The 19,944-nt window shown below is 47.2% G+C and overlaps 3 protein-coding genes and 1 long non-coding RNA gene across 4 annotated transcripts in view; 2 read left to right on the forward strand and 2 right to left on the reverse strand.

Annotated features, from left to right (window-relative positions):
* The first annotated feature begins 239 nt into the window (after nt 1–239).
* On the forward strand, nt 240–11,521 carry LOC119127337. The gene is made up of 2 exons (XR_005098809.1): nt 240–402; nt 11,024–11,521. It is a non-coding gene; the product is annotated as an uncharacterized LOC119127337 (long non-coding RNA).
* The window catches only part of LOC119127193, a 665,522-nt gene continuing 646,796 nt past the window's right edge, over nt 1,219–19,944 (reverse strand). Inside the window, exons 4-15 of the mRNA XM_037259015.1 lie at nt 3,743–3,877; nt 3,242–3,394; nt 2,957–3,091; nt 2,747–2,895; nt 2,553–2,670; nt 2,429–2,480; nt 2,293–2,359; nt 2,096–2,223; nt 1,982–2,025; nt 1,750–1,923; nt 1,513–1,658; nt 1,219–1,438 (exon numbers count right to left, since the gene is read on the reverse strand). Of these exons, the coding sequence (XP_037114910.1) occupies nt 1,328–1,438; nt 1,513–1,658; nt 1,750–1,923; nt 1,982–2,025; nt 2,096–2,223; nt 2,293–2,359; nt 2,429–2,480; nt 2,553–2,670; nt 2,747–2,895; nt 2,957–3,091; nt 3,242–3,394; nt 3,743–3,877 (1,412 nt within the window). The 3' untranslated portion in view covers nt 1,219–1,327. The remainder of the gene's footprint in view (nt 1,439–1,512; nt 1,659–1,749; nt 1,924–1,981; nt 2,026–2,095; nt 2,224–2,292; nt 2,360–2,428; nt 2,481–2,552; nt 2,671–2,746; nt 2,896–2,956; nt 3,092–3,241; nt 3,395–3,742; nt 3,878–19,944) is intronic.
* LOC119127280 (macrophage mannose receptor 1-like) lies at nt 8,374–9,783 on the reverse strand. The gene is made up of 6 exons (XM_037259180.1): nt 9,567–9,783; nt 9,398–9,480; nt 9,059–9,167; nt 8,923–8,970; nt 8,691–8,858; nt 8,374–8,554 (listed from the first exon to the last, which is right to left on the reverse strand). The coding sequence occupies exons 1-6, from the start codon at nt 9,748–9,750 to the stop codon at nt 8,382–8,384; spliced, it is 765 nt and encodes a 254-aa protein (XP_037115075.1). The 5' UTR covers nt 9,751–9,783; the 3' UTR covers nt 8,374–8,381.
* LOC119127229 (zinc finger protein OZF-like) lies at nt 18,239–19,540 on the forward strand. The gene has a single exon (XM_037259099.1). It carries the CDS (start codon nt 18,239–18,241, stop codon nt 19,520–19,522), a length of 1,284 nt encoding a protein of 427 aa, XP_037114994.1. The 3' UTR covers nt 19,523–19,540.

Here is a 19,944-nt window from a genome sequence, read left to right on the forward strand (position 1 = left end):
ATGAACCAGTCAGGGGTCATGATGCCATCAATTTGTTTCCATGGTTGTCATCTTGTGACTTTTGTTTTTTACATGACACTAGTGTGGTGGGATTTTGACATCTAATGCTTGATTTGTGCAGTACATTAAGCGCAGGCTATAGTGCCATCTCGTGTGGGGTTTGCATGTCTGCATGCGTAGGTTTCCTCCCACGTTTCAAAAACATTCATGATAGGCCGATTGACCGCTCCTACTTATTTTCTTTTTTTTTTTGGAAGGGGGGTGATGGGAATGATGTGGGTCCTGCCACTGCCTGGCACCCAGTTCAGGATGTGCCCCCAGCTGGAATAGGCTAGCCGCGACCCTCGTGAGGATAAGCACTTCAGGACAATGGATGGATTTCATGACGTGGAAAGCAATAGAGTACATCTCTTTTTCCAAATTGTTACAAAGAGCCATGCAAAAATGCACCAAAATGGCGTCATGAGGAGGTTTGACATTATACTCGTACATCAGGAGTAATAAAGTATGATCTAATTGACCAGATTATAAAATTGCCCTGTCCAAATCAGTAAACTATTCAAGGAGTTAACAGGTGACACCAATTGTCTTTATTATTTTATTGTTTTTTTGGGGTCAATTAAACATGGTCAAACAACAGATGGAATAATAATGCATGGTAAATTTAACAATAAGTAAATGAAATATAAGAAATCAATTATGAAAATGCATGGTAAATCTAAGAGAATAACATGGTAAATTGAACAAAATAATAATATTGCATGGTAAATCATAATATCGCATGGTAAATCATAATATCACATGTTAAGTCAAGAAGAAGAGGAATGCATGGTAACTTAAACAGAATGGTAAATGGTATGGTAAATCTAACAAGACGACTAATGCATGGTTCATTAATCATAATAATGCATGGTAAATTGAACAAAATAATAATGCATGGTAAATCATAATATCACATGTTAAGTCAAAAAGAAGAAGAAGAATGCATGGTAACTTAAACAGAATAATAACACATGGTAAATCTAACAAAAAGACTAATGCATGGTTAATCAATCATAATGCATGGTAAATTGAACAAAATAATAATAATAATGCATGGTAAATCACAATATCACAAGTCAAGAAGAAGAAGAATGCATGGTAACTTAAACAGAATAATAACACATGGTAACTAACAAGACAACTAATTAATCAATCATAATAATGCATGGTAAATCAATCATGCATGGTTAATCAATCATAATAATGCATGGTAAATCAATCAGTCAATCAAAAGGCATGGTAAACCAAGCAGAATGATCATGCAAGGTCAATTGCATTCATATGATTACTTGCAAATTGCGTTGGCACTTTCCAAATCCAGCGGATAACGCGCTGTGGGCATCTTGCACACGTAGCCGTTTAATTCCATGCAGGACATCTTCTTCCATTTGCCAGACTGAAAGTCAAAATGAGATTGATTTTAAATCTAAACTTGTCTTCGGCGAGCGGGTCAATCTTTTCTGCACCTACCTGGCTCAAGGTGGCCACGCAATTCTCCATCAGGCCGGTAGGTTTTCCCGGAGCCCAGTTGGCGAAGGTCACCTTCTGGCGGTCCGACCACACGAATCTGCCGCGATCGACCAGGTCGTTGAGTCCGGTCCACGTGTCTCCAGGGGCTGCAGAGGACAAACGGCAACAGAGCTCTCATTCGCTTTCCAGATATGGCAGATATCGAGCCGATGTGAGCGACGCCTAGCGCGCACGCACCAAGCTTCACGAGGTCGTGCAGCCAATCCCGCTCAGCCTCGGAGCGGATAGACACCAGCTCGGCATCGAGACTCCTGCAGAAGTGTTGAGCGTCGTACCACTTCTTTGTATCATTAAAACGTTTGTAGCAGAAGTCCGCAAACTCCTCCCAGTCAGGTCCCAAGCATCTCGGCTCTGCGCGCAAGATGGCGTCACGTGAAGAAATGCTTTCTATTCTGGACATTCTACTCACCCGTGGCAGCAAAAGTGTAAGACGGAGCCAATTCGTTAACATATCTGCAGAGAGTAAAGTGAGAATGAGCCGGGCATCTTTAAGTGGACTCGCCAGTGAAAGCGGAGCACGCACACTTTCGAGACGATTCCGTTACAGGTGGAGCTGTTGTAGGCTTTCTGTGGTAGTCTCGGCAGCAAAGTCACATCTCCTCCAATCTCAATGATGCCCGAGTGAATAGCAGCCGCACAGATGTTTGAGTCCTGCACTCAGAGAACGTCTCAGACATAGAACAAGAACTCCGCTTGCAGGTCGTGCGGTAATTAACATACCTGTTTGTAGAGCCGTGTTCCGTAGACCTTGTAGCCGGCTTGGGCGCAGCCCAGTGGGCACCGCACCCTGCGGAAGTAGTTTGTTTAGTAAGGAGGAGGCTTTTTGGCAAGAAACGTCATACCAAGTCTGACTCACGTCATTGAACCGTCGAGGCTGAGGTCGGTGGCTGTGCTGCTGCATAAGACGTCTGTGGGTCAGAAGGGAAAATCAAAGCCCGTTTCTTGCTAGTTTCTCACTGCACTCCAAACGTCGTACTCACGAGCGGTGTCGTCAGACGTGCACCCCAAGACGTCAAAGCGTAGGCCCAAAAACATTGGCAGGAGGCGGACGTACTGGGCGAACACGGGCCTGGTTAGAATATACGTCCCCACAGAAGGCTGGAAACAAAACACGCGTGTTTGCAATGAATGACAACAGCCTGGACGACAAAGTCGAGAGTCAGCGACCGCTCACCTGCTTCGGGTGGCGATACCAAGTCACTCCGTCAATACTGAACTGCATCGCAAATACGCTGGAACTTTGCAATCGGTATGTACAGCTCTGGGTCTCAATGCCTGTCACCTTGAAGTTCTGACCGAGGTTCACCTGGATCCAGCTGCCGACTGAGGGCGGAAGGCATTCCATTGCTCAGGATACCAAACCACAACTTTTGTTTTTACGTACACATTTCGGAGGGTCTCCAGCAACCGCTGCCCCCCAGACGCGCTTTGTGAGGTTCGGCATTGATCGCAGAGGAAGAGGCGGAAAAAGAGGAGTCTGGGATTCTCCCGTCAGCGATGCCCAGACTATCAAGACACACTGAGGAAAGACAAAAAAAGACAATGTGGAAGGCACGCTCGCTCATTCATTCTCATGTCTGGTCACCCGTTCCTAGCCGACGCTCTATCTGGGGATCCGTTGGATTCTTTCCTTGCACATCATCTGCAAGTGTCAGGATGTGAAGCCCACCTTTCTTCTCACAGCTGTAGACGACGCGGAGGTATTTGGAGACACCAGGGCAGGAGTCCGTATCCGTAAGGGAAATGGGGTAAATGGGGCAAATCTGATAGTTGTCACACAATCCTCTGAAGTGACGGAGAGCCCCTTCCACCCTGCAGTCATCTGCAAGTGACAACACACCACCATTTCACGCGCATTTTATTCGCACACTTACATACTGACTTCAACTTGTCACAGGACGTAGGGGATTTTAATGGTTAATGACTATTAGAAAAAGAGGAATCCAAAAAGCGCACGGCTTAGCTCTTTTTCATCGTTTTCTATTTTTATTCAAAGAAAAAGTCAAATAAACATTTTCTATTGCCATCGCTCACACGTCCATGCATTTTGATATTGAGTTATATGTTACAAACGAGTTACCGCCAACGCTGACGGCGTGTGAAAACCTCGTGACAGAAACGGCTCCAGGACAGCGAGCCAAAAACAACGATGCCACTGGAGGATTCTTACCGCGTGATCCGCCGCCACTCGGACAGACGTCGCCACGCTCCCGTCCATGGAAAGCCGACCGTATGCGGATGACTCTTTCATCGGGACAGTCGAGGGATTTCCAATCGTCTTGGCAGAGAAGCTTCTTCTTGTAGCCTGCGAGAGCACAACCGTCGACTTCTCTCCGTGTCTTTTTTTACAGAGACATTGAAGGCGACTTACCATCATGTGGCGGCAGCTGATGTGTCTTTCCTAGAAGCGGGAACCAGAAAGTGGATGTCGACACGTGATGACGGTCCACCGCGGGGCGTCACATCTCACTTACCTCTTTTCTTGCAGACGTAGCCTCTCTTCTTGTCGCACGTGTCGCGCTTCCAGTCGCCGCTGCCAGTGAGCAAGAAAAGAGATTTCCCCCCTTCAGGGACACCTGGAGGGAGGGAGGCAAACAAGATCTGAGCGCTCATCCGTTCCTCCAAAGTGCAGCTGACAACCGCCTCAGCCCGACCTGCACTCGGGCGGAGGTAAGAGAAGGAGGATCCGTCAGTCCACTTGTCGCCGTCACGCTTGATGGAGGCGTCGGCGCCCAACCACAGGGAGGCGTTATCATTCATCGCCAGAAGCTTGGCGATACCTTTGGATCCCAAGGAGAACATGCAAGATTCCAAAACGACTCACACTTGACTCTGCACTACAACTCGATGGGTGCGGCACAGCCGTGACAAAGCGCTAACAATACTGCAACAGAGAAACAACAACAAAAAAACCAAACAACAACCGAGCAACGCTGGCCATATCTCGCTCGGGTTTATCAGGTTTTGAGTTGGAAAGGAAGGCGCAGCAGGAAAAAAAGGTTTTTCCTCAAAGACTTAGCAAATTCATGGCCAGCCTACCGCGTATGAAGACCGCGTACGAAGACATGACGCCTTTTTCGATTTACTTTAGCTTCTATTTCTCGTTTGCTTCATGTCGGAGAATAAGAATTGATCCACTTGTTTATGGCCAATATATTTTAATTCATGGCCCCCTACCGTGTACGAAGCCCTGCTCGCGCGAGTCGGCGATGCTGAGCAGGTTCCCTTGGCGGCCTTTGCAGTCGGCTTGCGCCTCCTGCCAGGTCTTGGTGGGCTGAAAGTTGAACAGGTAGCAGAAGTCGTCCGAGGGGTTGTCCAGCCACCAGCCGCATTTGTCAGTCCAGCCTGCGAGACAGACAAAACAGCATAAGACAGCGTAGAAGACGGCGACGGTGCGAGACACCTACCATGTTGGCTGGCTAATGGTGGCAGCTGTCGAGGCCCTCCACGCTTGGCTGCAGGGGGTAAAGGAGCGCGAATGAGTAAACGCATGAAGGAGTGCTCAGAAGGGACATTTTTGCACCTGTTTTGCAGACAAATGGCCGCTTCGTTGTGCAGGGGCTGCCGCCGATCTTCCCAACAGAATTTGGGAATGCGCAGTCCCCCGTGGTGTCATCTTGCCAGACCTTGTAGTCCTGCGGACGACATGAGGGTGTTGGACTCTCGGCTTCCCAACGCCCTTCCTCCGCGCAATTGTTGTGCTCAAATTTCAACTTTCCCAACCTAGCTCGTGCAGAATGACTTTTCCAAAGTCCGTCAACAATTTACTTACAAAAGCTGTTCCGTCACTATACTCATAGTCGTTGCTTTTCTTCTTCAGTCCCAGCCAAGAAAACCAAACGCTTTGCGAGTGATCTTGAGGAAAGGAAGGACAAGAGCTTCAGGGCAAGAAGAGCTTCGGCTAAATGACGGCAGCTTTGTGGGACCGACGACTGCGGCGGTTCGTCTTAGCGCTCACCAAACACGAATTGAGCCTCTTGCAGTGAGTGGACGCTAGCCAGGTGGCCTCTCTGGGCAACACAGAACTTCTCGGCATCCTCCCAAGCTTTGTACAGCTTCGAGTAAAAGTAGCAATGATCGCCATACAGTAGGTTGCCCGTGTCGCAGGTGGAAGCTGAGGCCACAATGGAGAACATTGAGGAGGAAACCATGACCACATGGTTAAAGTGCAAATAAGCGTGCTGCAACTCACTCTCCACTACAGCAAGACCACCTTTGGGGGAATACGTCCGGCCCTCCAAGGAGCCTGCAAAAAAAAAAAAAAGACCGTTTGCGCCTTTCAACGGCAAAGTGACCGCAGACGTGGAGGCTTACTCAGCGGCCGTTTGCACATGTAGGCCAACGAGGAATCACAGGAGCCAGACCTCCAGTTGCCGGGCTCACCCCTTCCCCCTTGGTTGACGTAGGCGCAGGACGCGACGTCGGCGCTGTCGGTAGATTATAAAAAAAAAAAAAAGGCATTTTCCTTGAGTGGTCCTTCTCAAAATTGGTTCCAGAACCTTTACGCGTCTCCGCCTGACAACAGCATGCAAAGTTGTTACGGCTTACCTTTCGAGTTGATTTGAGGCCCAGTTGGTGTGTTTCATTGTCTCGCCATCGGACCAGGTCAGCTTCTGGCTCCCACCTTCAAAGCGACACCAGACGTCGTCGCATTTCTGGGGGGGGGGGGGGGAAAGAAAACGGTTCCAGTTGTTGCTGCAGAGTCCACGACTGCTTGCGCTTCCGTCTCACCAGGTTGGAGAGTCCCAGCCAGAAGCGGGTGCCCTCGCCCATGGTGTCCTTCACAAAGTACTCCTCGGCCGAGGTGGTGATGGAGAGCAGGTCGCCGCCCTCCCAGACGCAGCGGTGCCAGGCCCCCAGCCAACCGTTGGGCTCCTCCACCTTCTTGTAGCAGTTGGTGCTGTGCTCGAGCCACCCGGGAGCACACTTGCTGGCTGAGGGCAAAATTTGGGGAACAGATCAGAGCACACACCTGTTTTTGCCCTTCAGTCCACCATTTTGAGCAAAGGGTAATTTGCGGGTCACGGTTGGCCAAATCTACATTTTCTCGGGCAAATTGGAAGATCCGGGACTCGACTTGATAGGTTAGCCCAGTGCGGCGCGATACCAAGGGGGGCGCGTGTGACACCAGGGAACATGCTTTTCTTTTGGCTGTACTAGATGAAAGGGTAATTAGACACCCACTGCAGTAGGTGGCGGTATCACTGGAAGAGTGTGCGCAAGGAGTCTCCGCTCTACAGTGGAGAGCGCACGGAACGTTCGCACACACAGCACAGAGCAGGCGATAAAAAGTGCAGTGGGACACCGTGGAAAAATGTTGAGCAGGGTTGCCAACAATCATCCCACTTTGTGAATGCTACTTTAGTCAATCAGCAAGCACTGTAAGCATCGTTTAAAGCAGCGTACCATATTGCTCAGTGCAAAACAAAAACCAAAAAAAAAAAAACACCATTGCAGAAGAGCTGATACTACCTGCAGCCGTGGAATGCTGCCTCATTTTGATTAAAGAACAGCACAAATTGTTTTATTCATTTTTGTTTTGTAGGTTACATTCTTTTATATATTGTGCTCCTGAGTTAATGTTGCTGATTACTTTGAATTGAATCTTATTTATTGCTGTTAATATTATGTATGTTTATTATTATTTTATTTTATTTTTTTGTATTTATTTGTATTGCAGCTCGGTGACGCACTGGGTAGCACGTCCGCCTCACAGCTAGGAGGGTGCGGGTTCGATTCCACCTCCGGCCCTCCCTGTGTGGAGTTTGCATGTTCTCCCCGGGCCCGCGTGGGGGTTCTCCTGGCACTCCGGTTTCCTCCCACATCCCAAAAACATGCTTGGTAGGCCGATTGAGCACTCCAAATCGTCCCTAGGTGTGAGTGCGAGTGCGTATGGGTGTTTGTTTCTGTGTGACCTGTGATTGGCTGGCAACCGGTTCAGGATGTCCCCCGCCTACTGCCCGACGACAGCTGGGATAGGCTCCAGCACGCCCGCGACCCCCGTGGGGACTAAGCGGTAAAGAAAATGAATGGATAGATGGATGTATTTTTTTCATCATAAAATGGCAGTTGGTCAAGAATGTTTATAGTTTGAATACTTATAATTTATTTTTTAATTTCAGGCAGTGATGCACTTTGATCTGTTACAGACTAAAAACAATGTTAATAATAAAGTTATTCTTTATTGTAAGTTGATCTTTTTTTATTTATTTTTTGTTTTTTTTTAATGTTAATAACATGGAGGGGGGGGTGCGCAAAATATTTTCTTCTCCCTAGGGGGGGGCATCACAGAAAATAATTGAGAAGCACTGGGTTAGCCCAATGGCATCAGAGACGTTTACAATTTGAAATGATCCCTAAAAAAAAAAATCACCTTTATAAAGCACGGTTGTGAAACAAACATTGCCACATGCGAGTCAACGCGAAAAACATTCAAGTACATTTGCGTACTTAATAAAATAAGAAAAATTGCACAGAATTTGTGACTAATTTTGTCAGGCTACTTACCGTCAGAAGACAGCGAAGGTTCTGCCACTCCTGCAAGAGGAAAGGCAAAGACAGACGTCAGGGCAAAGACGGACGTCGGGGCAAAGACAAACGTCAGGGCAAAGACGGACGTTAGGGCACAGACGGACGTCAATGCACGATTACGGCCAGCGGAGCATCACAACTTACTCACCTTTTTTCATCTTCTTGCAGACGTAGCTTCTCTTCTTGTCGCACGTGTCGTGCTTCCAGGCGCCGCTGTCAGTGAATAAGGAAAGACACTTCCCCTCTTCGGGGTCACCTAGAGGGAGGGAGACAAGATCTCAGCGCTCCGCCGTTCCTCCAAAGTGCAGCCGACAAGCATCAGACATGCTTTCAGACCGACCTGCACTCGAGTGGCTGTAAGTGAACGGGGATCCGTCAGTCCATCGGGCGTCATCTTCCGTGGTGGAGACATCGGCGCCCAACCACAGAGAGGGCAGAGACCCGACGTAACCTGTGGACCCAAGGCAAAGGTGGAACAGGATCTTCCAGAGATTCATTCATTCATCACCATTCATTCATTTGTTCGATTCATCCATTCATTCATCCATCCATCCATCCATTCGTGACACCAACGAATGGCTGCCTACCATGTACAAAGGTCTGCTCATGGTCGTCGGTGATGCTGATCAGGTTCCCGTGGAGGCGTTGGCAGTTGGCTTGCGCCTCCTTCCAGGTCTTGGTGGGGTGGCGGATCATCAGGTAGCAGAAGTCGTTGGTTGGGTCGTTCAGCCACCAGCCGCATGTGGCAGTCCATTCTGCGAGCCAGACGGCGTAAGACAGTGCAAGACAGCGTAAGACGGCGGCAGTGCGGACACCTACCCGGTTGGCCGACTAATGAGGGCAGCTGTGGAACCCCTCCGTGCTTGGCTGTAGGGGAAGAGGGGGGAATGGTGTTTACAAATATGAGCAAATGCTTGATGTGTGCAGAAGGAGCGCTCGGGAGGGGCGTTTGCACCTGTTTTGCAGACAAATGGCCGCTCCGTTGTGCAGGAGCTGGCACTCAACTCCCCAACAGAATTTGGGAACGCGCAGTCCCCCTTGGTGTCATTTTTACACTTGTAGTCCTGCGGACGACATGAGCATGTTGGACTCTGTCTGCTCGGCTTCCCAACGCCCTTCCTCGGCAATCGCTCACTCGCGCCCAAGTTTTGCCCATTTCCCCTCCAAAACAATCCAAAATTTGAAGCCTCGAGCAACATTTCTCCTATGTCCACTTTTATTTTTATCCTACTCAAATTTGGACTTTGCCAGCTCAGATTTTGAAAAATGACTTTTTCAAAGGCATTTCACTTACGTAAGTTGTTCCGTCACTCCACTCGTAGTCGTCGTCCTCCTTCTTGAGTCCCACGAAAGCAGATTGTAAGGTTTGCGAGTGATCTTGAGGAAAGGAAGGAGAACACGAGCTTCAGGGCAAGAAGAGCTTCAGTCAAATGACGACTGCGGCGGTTCCTCTTGGTGCTCACCATACACAAATTGGGCCTCTTTCTTGGAGTGGACGCTAGCCAGGCGGCCTCCCCAGGCAAGACAGAATTTCTCGGCATCGTCAAAGGTTTTAACCGTCTTCTCGTAATGATAACAATAGTGGCCATAGTGGAAGGTGTTTTCGTGGCAGTCGGAGGCTGGGGCCACAAAGAAAAACATGACCATGACAAGATGTTCAAGTGCAAATAAGTGTGCTGCAACTCACTCATCACTACAGCGGGACCACTCTTGGGCTTACACTTCGAGCAGTCTGCACAAAAGAAAAGACCTGTTGGAGCTTTTCTCTTTTCAAAGTCAACCTGATTACAAACGTGCAGGCTTACTCAGCGGCCGTTTGCACATGTAGGCCAACGAGGAAAGACAGGAGCCAGACCGCCACTTGCCGGGCTCACCCCTTCCCCCTTGGTTGACGTAGGCGCAGGATGCAACGTCGGCGCTGTCGGGAGAAAAGACACAAGCAATTATTTTCCCATTTTTCTTTTCTTTTTTTTCCACTTTCCCCAAATGGCCCTTTTCAAAATTGGCTCCTCCACCTGACAACAGCAGTTACGTCTTACCTTTCGAGTTGATTTGAGGCCCAGTTGGTGTGATTCATTGTCTCGCCATCGGACCAGGTCAGATTCTGGCTCCCGTCTTCAAAGCGACACCAGAACTTGTCGCATTTCTGGGGGGGAAAAGAACAACAGTCCCACTTGTCGCAGCAGTCGACGGCCGCTTGCGCTTCCGTCTCACCTGGTTGGAGAGTCCCAGCCAGAAGGGGGTGTCCTCGCCCATGGTGCCCTTCACAAAGTCCTCCTCGGCCGAGGAGGTGATGGAGAGCAGGTCGCCGCCCATCCGGACGCAGTGGTGCCAGGCCCCCAGCCAACCGTTGGGCGTCACCACCTCCTTCTTGTAGCAGCTGGAGTCGTGCTCGAGCCACCCGGGAGCACACTTGTTGGCTGAGGGCACAATTTGGGGAACAGATCAGAGCACACTCCTGTTTTTGCCCTTCAGTCCACCATTTTGAGCAAAGGGCAATTTGCGGGTCACGGCTGGCCAAATCTACATTTTCTCGGGCAAATTGGAAGATCCGGGACTCGACTTGGTTAGCTTAGCCCAATGGCATCAGAGACGTTTACATTTTGAAAGGATTCCGGAACATTCACCTTGGCGCTTCAGAAACAACCAAAGTGCCGTTGTACAAGGTAAAACGATGCAAAAAACATTCAACACATGGCTGAGTACTTCATAAAAACGAAAAAGGACAGAATTTGTTGGTTGGCATGGTGTGACTCCAGGGTCATTGTTTTCAACGCAGTCGAAGGCGACTTACACTCAGGAGCCGGCGTAGCCTTTACTGCAAGAGGAAAGAAAAAGAGACATCAAGGCACAGACGTCAAGGGGCGATGACAGTCGGTGGGGCGCTGCCTCTCACTTACCATTTCCTCTTTTCTTGCAGACGTAACCTCTCTCCTTGTTGCACGAGTCGTAGTGCCAGTTGCCGTTGCCAGTGAGGAAGGACAGACAATTTCCATCGGGGGTACCTGGGGGGCGGGAGAGAAGATCTCAGTGCTCCTCCGTTCCTCCAAATTGCAGCAGACAACCGTCTCCGACAGACCTGAAGTCGAGTGGACGTAAGTGAACGAGGCTCCGTCAGCCCACGTGCTGCCTTCGTCACTGATGGCGACATTGGCGCCCAACCACAGAGAGGATGCGTTCGTCAGACCCTTGATGTAACCTGTACCAGAATGAACGACATCATCAAGAGGAGCCGAGTGAGGAGGACGCGTCATCCGTTGAGCTCCGGGTGATCGACTTTCTCAGCTCAAAAGGAATTGAGTTAGACAGGGGGACCATCGAGAAATATTAAAACCAAAGCAGCAATAACAGTGCGGTTTGCAAACACAAATTGGAGCTACTGAAACAGGGTAGACGGCTGAGGGGATCAGACCTCAACCAGCATCTGACCAAAAAAATGCGGATATTGCATATATATATGTGTGTGTGTGTGTGTGTGTGTGTGTGTGTGATAAAACTGACTGTTCACAGAAAAACGAGAAAACGAGATTGAAGAAAAAAAAAAAAAAAAAAGCTTTTAGCTGACAGTCAATATGGATTCCGGAAGGACACTAATGGATCTTAATAGAGATCATCAGATGATCAAAAAACAAGTTATTGGGATTTTCATCAACCAAAAGCATTTGACCCAGTAAATCACGGCATCATGGACTGGCTGAGGAGCTACTTAAGCAACAGGCAGCAATTTGTAAAAAGTCTGGAGATCATGTATCCCATAAACAGGTGAACAACCTCTGCCCTTGGTCCTCTTCAACGACTTGTGTATCCAACATCATGAAATGATGATGATACAAACATCTATTGCGCTGGGGACAATTTACAGCAGCTTATGGAAACCAACAATCACCACAGAAATGAATACATCACACATTAATTAATCATGTAAAAACAAAAATGTCAAAGATTATTGCAATTCTGAGGAAAGCAAGAAGCAGTCCGGACTCCAGATACCTACATATTGCCATATCTGAACTACTGCGTGGAAATACGGGGTAACACCGAATAAGTCAAGCAATAGGAAAAATAACAAGGAGCATACAAACGCACTTTTTATAATACCCGACAAACTTTTGTCACTCAGGGATGTGATCAAACACAAGACAGCTCAAATTATATGTACACAGCAAGGTATAAAAGGTATAAATTTGTTTCTGGAAAGGCAAGCATGGTGGCTATCATCTGAGAAGGGAAGAGAATTTTCAGAGTGGAAAAGTCTTAACAACGATAAAAAGTAAGGGTATGACCGTCGTTTGTGGGGTGAAATTATGGAATGGTCTGGAAAATGAGCATGAAAATAGGGCAAACACAAGTGTTCCAAAAAAAGTGTCGAAAAACTGGTTTCTTAACATGTATGAGGGGAAAAAAAAGACAAAACTGACTACACACAGACTGACTACACTCGAGCATTCTTTGTTGTTGGCGGTTTTGGGTTGTTTGTTTCAGTGACTTAGATATGGCACTTTAAAGTGGTGTTTTATTTTCCTATTTTCATGTTTTAAATAGGTTCGAAATGAACATATAACAACAACAACTTGTTCATGGCCAATATTTCAATTCATGGCCGCCTACCGCGTACGAAGGTCTGCTCATGGTCGTCGGTGATGCTGAGCAGGTTCCCTTGGAGGCGTTGGCAGTCGTCTTGCGCCTTCTCCCAGGTCTTAGTGGGCTGGCGGATCATCAGGTAGCAGAAGTCGCTCTCGGAGTTGTCCAGCCACCAGCCGCATTTCTGAGTCCAGACTGCGAGCCAGACGGCGTAAGACAGCGTAAGACAGCGCAAGACAGCGCAAGACGGCGCAAGACGGCGCAAGACGGCGCAAGACGGCGCAAGACGGCGCAAGACGGCGCAAGACGGCGGCAGTGCGGGACACCTACTCGGCTGGCCGACTAATGGTGGCAGCTGTGGAGGCCCTCCGCGCTTGGCTGCAGAAAAAGCGGAGCGAATATGAGCAAATGCTTCACGCATCCAAAAGGGGCGCTCGGGAGGGACGTTTGCACCTGTTTTGCAGACCCGTGGGTATGTCCGGCGGCAATTACGGTTTCTGTACAGGCCTTCGTTGGTATACAAATAAGAACAGTCACCACTGGCGCCGTAGCCAACTTTTCCGTAGTCCTGCGGATGAGATTTTGGACAGAACTTTAGCGTGTTGCATTCGATGTGGTCATGTTCCCGCCGCATTTCCTCACTTGCACCGTTTTCGTACCTTCTCTCATTAAAGTTTCACTTTGGTTGTTGGTTTCACTTTGTCAGTCCTAGTAGTATGAACATTGCAATAAAACATTGTGCCCGCCCTGGCAACCCAAATACATGTCTGGGAAAAACATGCACAGAGCAACTAACCCTGTCAGTCAAAGTAGTATGAACATTGCCATAAAACATTTTGCCCGCCCTGGCAACCCAAATACATGTCTGGGAAAAACATGCACAGAGCAACTAACCCTGTCAGTCAAAGTAGTATGAACATTGCAATAAAACATGGTGCCCGCCCTGGCAACCCAAATGTCTGGGGAAAATGTGCACAAAGCAACTAACCCTGAAGACCTAAAGACCGTCCATGATATATCATCTTAACCGCCTCCTCTCTAAAATCAGAGCGCCAATACTTTGTAAGCGGCTGCCCGATGCCTCTAGACAAGATGGATGCCTGCAACATGACTTTTCCAAAGGCCTTCAGCAATCCACTTACAGAAGCTGTTCCGTCAGTCCACTCGTAGTTGTTGCCCTTCCTCTTTTCTCCCACCCAAATGTTCCAGTGACTTGCGTGATCTTGATGAAAGGAAGGAGAACAAGAGCTTCAGGGCAAGAAGAGCTTCAGCCAAATGACGACTGTGGCGGTTCTTCTTGGTGCTCACCAGTAATGAATCGGGCATCTTGCTCAGAGTGTATGCTAGCCAGGCGGCCTCGCCGGGCGAGACAAAACTTCTCGCCATCCTCCCAAGTTTTAGACGTCGCGTCAAAAAGATAGCAATCATCGCCATAAAGGAAGTTGCCATCGTCGCAGTCGGAAGCTGAGGCCACAAGGAAAAACATTGAGGAGGAAACCATGACGAGATGGTTAAAGCGCAAATAAGCGTGCTGCAACTCACTCTTCATTACAGCAGTAACACTATTGAAGGTACACGTCCGTCCCTCCGGGCAGCCTGCAAAAAAAGACCCGTTTGCGCATCTCACCTTTCATCAGCAACGTGACCACGGACGTGCAGACTTACTCTGCGGCCGTTTGCACATGTAGGCCAACGAGGAAGCGCAGGAGCCAGACATCCACCTCCCAGGCAAACGATAAGCTCCTTGGTTGACGTAGGCGCAGGACGCGACGTCGGCGCTGTCGGTAGATTATAAAAAGGAACATTTTCCTATTTTTCCTTGAGTGCTCGTTCTCAAAATTGGTTCCAGAACCTTTACGCGTGTCCGCCTGACAACAGCATGCGAAGATGTGACGTCTTACCTTTTAAATTGGTCTGAGGCCCAGTTGGTGTATGTCGTTGTCTCACCATCAGACCAGATCAGCTTCTGGCTCCCGCCTTCAAAGCCACACCAGACGTCGTCGCATTTCTGGGGGGGAAAGAAGAAAACAGTTCCAGTTGTCGCTGCAGAGTCCACGACTGCTTCCGTCTCACCTGGTTGGAGAGTCCCAGCCAGAAGTGGGTGTCCTTGCCCATGGTGTCCTTCACAAATTTTTCCTCGGCCGAGGTGGTGATGGAGAGCAGGTCGCCGCCCTGCCAGACGCAGTGGTGCCGGGCGCCCAGCCAACCGTTGGGTGTCACCACCTTCTTGTAGCAGCTGGAGTCGTGCTTGAGCCACCCGGAAAGACACTTGTTGGCTGAAGGCACAATTTGGGGATCAGGCGGACAGATCAGAGCACATTGATGGAACACTTGCATGTTTTTATTCTGTGCTCTTCATTGGGGGCATCTCAACCAAATGCACGAGGATTCTGTCAGGAGTGGGGTGGGAGGCGGGGGCCAACGCCCATTGTCGCTTTGGCCCCTTCCAAAAACTTGCCTGCCCTTCATTTTTGGGTCCAGCCAGCGCCATGCAGCAAAGTGGAGCTGCTGATTGTTTGCATAAAAGCATCACTTACGCCTGCCAAGGATTGCACACAATGGCCCCAAAGTGATGATACTCAGCTTCAGATGTACAGTGGGGCAAAAAGTATGTCGTCAGCCACCAATGGTGCAAGTTGTTCCACTTAAAAGATGCCATCATCATCATCATCTTCAACCTCAGCAAATACCCCACCCACCAGTTACGCACGTGTGGCATATCGATGACCAATGAGCTAAGCTCAAATCAGGTCATCGCACATTTCACCACTGGAGGGTGCTAAAGCACAACGCAACTCAATCAGATGGAACACGTTGCAACAGTTGGACCGCTCCCCCCTTCTTAGCTCAAGAAGCCCAACCGCCCGCCCTTATATCAAAGTACAAAGCCAAGCAAGCCAGGCCTGACTGAGTGTTTCATGGAGAAGAAGGGCTTTTAAACTGCGGGCTCAATCAATCGATCAATCAATCAATCAATCAATCCTAATAAGCATGGACTCTGAGGGGCAAATGCAATTATTCAGATGCGCCCTGCGATTCACTAGCAGAAATGAACACGCATTGAGAGTCTCCTACTCAATTTTGCAATCTTTGAAAACATTATGCCGACACATTTTGATGATGCACAGCGATATTATGAACTGCACAACTGTGTTGCAACTTTTTGGTGTGTGATGATAACAGACCAGACACGAAGGTGTATTATTAATAATATAATTACAATTAATATAACATAATGATTATAATCTATATTTAGATCATAATAACCATGATTTTTTTATAACAGAGGTGCTAAGAAATATCTATTGTACAAAGGGGCTGTAAGAAATTATTGCTAATACTCTATCAAGGACTGTAAGAAACTATTAATAATAATGACTAATAATGATTGATTATTATTCATTATAATTAGCTCATATAAATCATGAAAATATTCGTATCATAGGGGCGCCAAGAAATATCTTGTCTATATACACTTGTGCATAATATATTGTATAAAGGGGTGTAAGAAATGATTATTCTTATTTATTATTATCATTAATAATAATAAATGTATTACTTTTATTATTATTAAACTAGTATTATCATGATTATCACTATTATCATTCTTATTATTATATATCATTTATTATTATTCTTGTGTCTTGTTGTCATTCTGTGTCTTAAACCCTAACGGTGCAACTCATCTAAGTGTCACAAAGTCCAATCAGCCGCTCCTGAATTCCAAGCGTGGCCATGTTTTAGGAATAAAAAATAAATAAATTAAAAAAAAAACAAAGCGAAAGAAAAACAAAAGTATACACGGAAAAAAGAGATGGAAGGAAAAGCCCAGTAAAAACACATTCGGCTTCCAAAATAAAAGGGCCAATTTTAGATTGGATATTTTGAAGTTATATGCTCAACTTCAATACGTCATCCTGACAGCCAGTGCGCACTTAAAATTCACAAGCGGGGCTCGTTTGCCGCCGTAAGAAAACGCAAAGACACTTGACTCAACGGTTTTAGCTCGTCATTTCAAAGTCACGTTGCTCGGATGTTCGGACACAACAGCTTCCCACATGAATGAGGAAAATGATGATAAAGGCAAGCCTCGATAACTAGAAAGGTCCGGTCCGGGAGAATTGACGTACACAGCAACTACATCAAAGTGTCCGAATAATGAGGATTCTTCAAAGTTCCTCAAAGTGTTTGTCGTCCAAATGTGTGACATTGCAATGATTATTTTTTTTCTCTCAGGCACCGTAATGTTAGAATAGAAGCAGATGCAGTCGTGCTAACTCACAGTACAGTACATTCCAGCTCTTTACTGTTGTTTCAATGGACTAAAGATACAAATTGCTTACCTGAAGCACATGCCCAATATATGCCAATCAGGAGAAGAACACGCTTTAATTCTTCCCACATGTTGGAGGAAAATCCCCCCTCTCACTGAGGGTCGCTACGATTCTAGTCGGAAGAAAATAAATGATAAGTCGCCTCACTGCGAGTGGATTCAAGTACAGAGGAAAAATGAACGTTTGGTCCACCCTGCTCCGAGCCAAAGGCAGGCCACGCCCACACGACGCAGTACGTCAAACACGTCACATTCGAAGGTAGTCATCTCAAAGCACTCTCAAGCGACGTGGGGAGTGGCGCGCGCGCGCGTGTGTGCATAACCAAAAGGAAAAAAAAAAAAAAAAAAAAAAAAAAAAAAAGCCTTTGATTCCTTTTGTTTTTGTGACTTTGTAAATGTTCTGGACGTGAACAACAGCGAAAAGCAGCCAACTCTTTACATTAACAGTAACAGTCAACTCGTTTAACAGTAAATACAAATAATTAAATCCAAGTATCTGAAAGCAAAACTGTTTGCCTGAAAATATTCAAACACGGCAGTTGTTAGCTGTGTGTCCAGATCTCAACCTGGAGAAGTGGATTGCACTCTGTCAGGCCTCTACACTAAGACCTGTCCAGCTTGGGTGTCCCACCTGAAGATTAAAGCTTCTGCTGGTATTGCTCTTAGGGTCACTGAGGCACGCAAACCCCCTGACCACAATAAGGTGGCACTCTCTCCGGGGGGGGGGACATATAATATGAATGTTATATTAACTCATTTTTGAGTTGTCGTTAATCATTAGTTATATCGCGCGCGGGTCATTACGACGAGTTTGGTGGAGTTTTTACTGCTTCTTCCAACTCCTACCGCGCTGACTAACTTGACACTCTCTGGCTGCGTCTTGCCTCATTTGCATACTCACAGTGATTGGATGTTTACGGAGGGGCGGGGAGTCCTGACAGCAGGCTGTGTGAGGACACACACTGCACCGACATGAGAGAAGAGAGGGGGCTGATTAACGTGTGTTTCTATCAGCGGATTTTTCACTTCTAAAAGTTTGATTCGAGGGGGCAGGACATCTGTTTGAGGGGGCGTTGCCCCCTCTCGCCCCTGCGTAGAGCCGGCACTGCTCAAAGTACCACCATAATGACCAATATTAAAGTGCAGTAGCGTGGTGTGTTCATGAAAATAGTACTTTTGCAAGTGAAATAGTCAACAGTATTATGTATATGCCCCACCCACATGACATGTGCCAAATTGTGTTTGTGTTACTTGTGTCCTGGAGATGTCCAGCAGCCAAGTGCTCGTCAGGAGTGGAGGAGCTCGCTTTTGCAGCAGGACAATTCACAGCTTCCCCACATCAAGGAAGAAGAGGAAATTGACATCAGCAAGTTGCCACTACCTGTTGTGAAGAGTGAAGAGGAGGAAGAACATCCCGCTCACTTCAAAAAAGAGGACCATCTCCACACTGAGGAAGAGGAGCAAATGGATGTCAGCAAGTTGCCAGTGATTGTGGTCTCTGTGAAGTGTGACGATGATGAAGATGAAACACCCCAGTGGTCGCAGATTAACCACGACAGCACAAGTGGAGGTACACTGCCGAACAATCTGTTATCGCCGCTGTCGGACACGGATGGCATCGAAGAACCTTTGAGGGATGACGCAGATTACGAGGACAAGCAGTTGAATTGTGGAGAGAAGGAGGCAGCTCCTAAAAAGAAAACTTCTCACACACGTAAATGTCACACATCTGAAGAACATTTCAGCTGCTCAATTTGCGGAATAAAATGTGCTCAAAATCGACCCATGATTAGACACATGAGAACACACACAGGAGAAAAACCTTTTAGTTGCTTAACTTGCGGTAAGGCGTTTTCTCTCAAGGAATATATGAAATCACACATGAAAAAACACACAGGTGAAACCCCCTTTTGTTGCACATTTTGTGGTAAAAGATTTTCTCAAAAGAAAACATTGCAATCGCACATGAGGACGCACACTGGAGAAAAACCCTTCCGTTGCTCATTGTGTGGTAAAAGATTTGCTCTCAAGCTAAACATAGTCAAACACATGAGGACACACACAGGGGGAAAATGCTTTCTTTGCTCAACATGCGGTAAAACCTTCTCGGAACGGCATCGTCTAGTATCGCACTTGAGAACGCACACGGGAGAAAAACCATTCGCTTGCTCAACTTGCGGTAAGACCTTCTCACAAAGGCATCATATGGCGTCACACGTGAAAACACACACAGGAGAAAAACCTTTCATTTGCTCCGTTTGTAGTACGGCGTTTTCTCGAAAAGTCAATCTCGAGATACACATGAGAACGCACACTGGGGAGAAACCTTTTCGTTGTTTAACTTGTGGTAAAACGTTCTCTGTCAAAGCAACCATGGTCAAACACATGAGAACGCACACAGGAGAAAAACCCTTTCATTGCTCTGAGTGTGGTAAAAGATTCACTCAAAAGGTAAACATGGTAATACACATGAGATCTCACACTGGAGTGCAAGAATTTTGTTGATCCGCAAAAACAGAGTGGGAAAAAACTTGCTTTTCTTCAACAGTGTCAATTCAGATGCATTATTTTTTTGTTATGTTTAGCTTATGCACTTGATTTTCTGGTTGTTCCACTGTGAGTTATAGTCTGGCCCACTTTCTGGGTCAATCTTAGGACCCATTCTTTTTACATTGTGCACGCTTCACCTCAAAGATGACCTCAGCAAATTTGAAGGGGTCCCACCACTTGTGTGCAGCTGGGCCCCAAATTTGCATTTGAGCTCAGAGCTACAGTACTTATATATTTACCCATCATTTGGATTTGGGATGATGTAATATTTGCCTTTATTCAACTACTTAGATCTATTTATCTCAAACTGGAAATTCTGTTTTATCTGAGGTTTTTTTTTAGTTATTTTGAATGGCAATGACATTCTGTTTTGAAAA

This window comes from Syngnathus acus, chromosome 9 (assembly GCF_901709675.1).
Source record: "Syngnathus acus chromosome 9, fSynAcu1.2, whole genome shotgun sequence".
In the NCBI taxonomy this organism is placed as follows: Eukaryota; Metazoa; Chordata; class Actinopteri; order Syngnathiformes; family Syngnathidae; genus Syngnathus; species Syngnathus acus.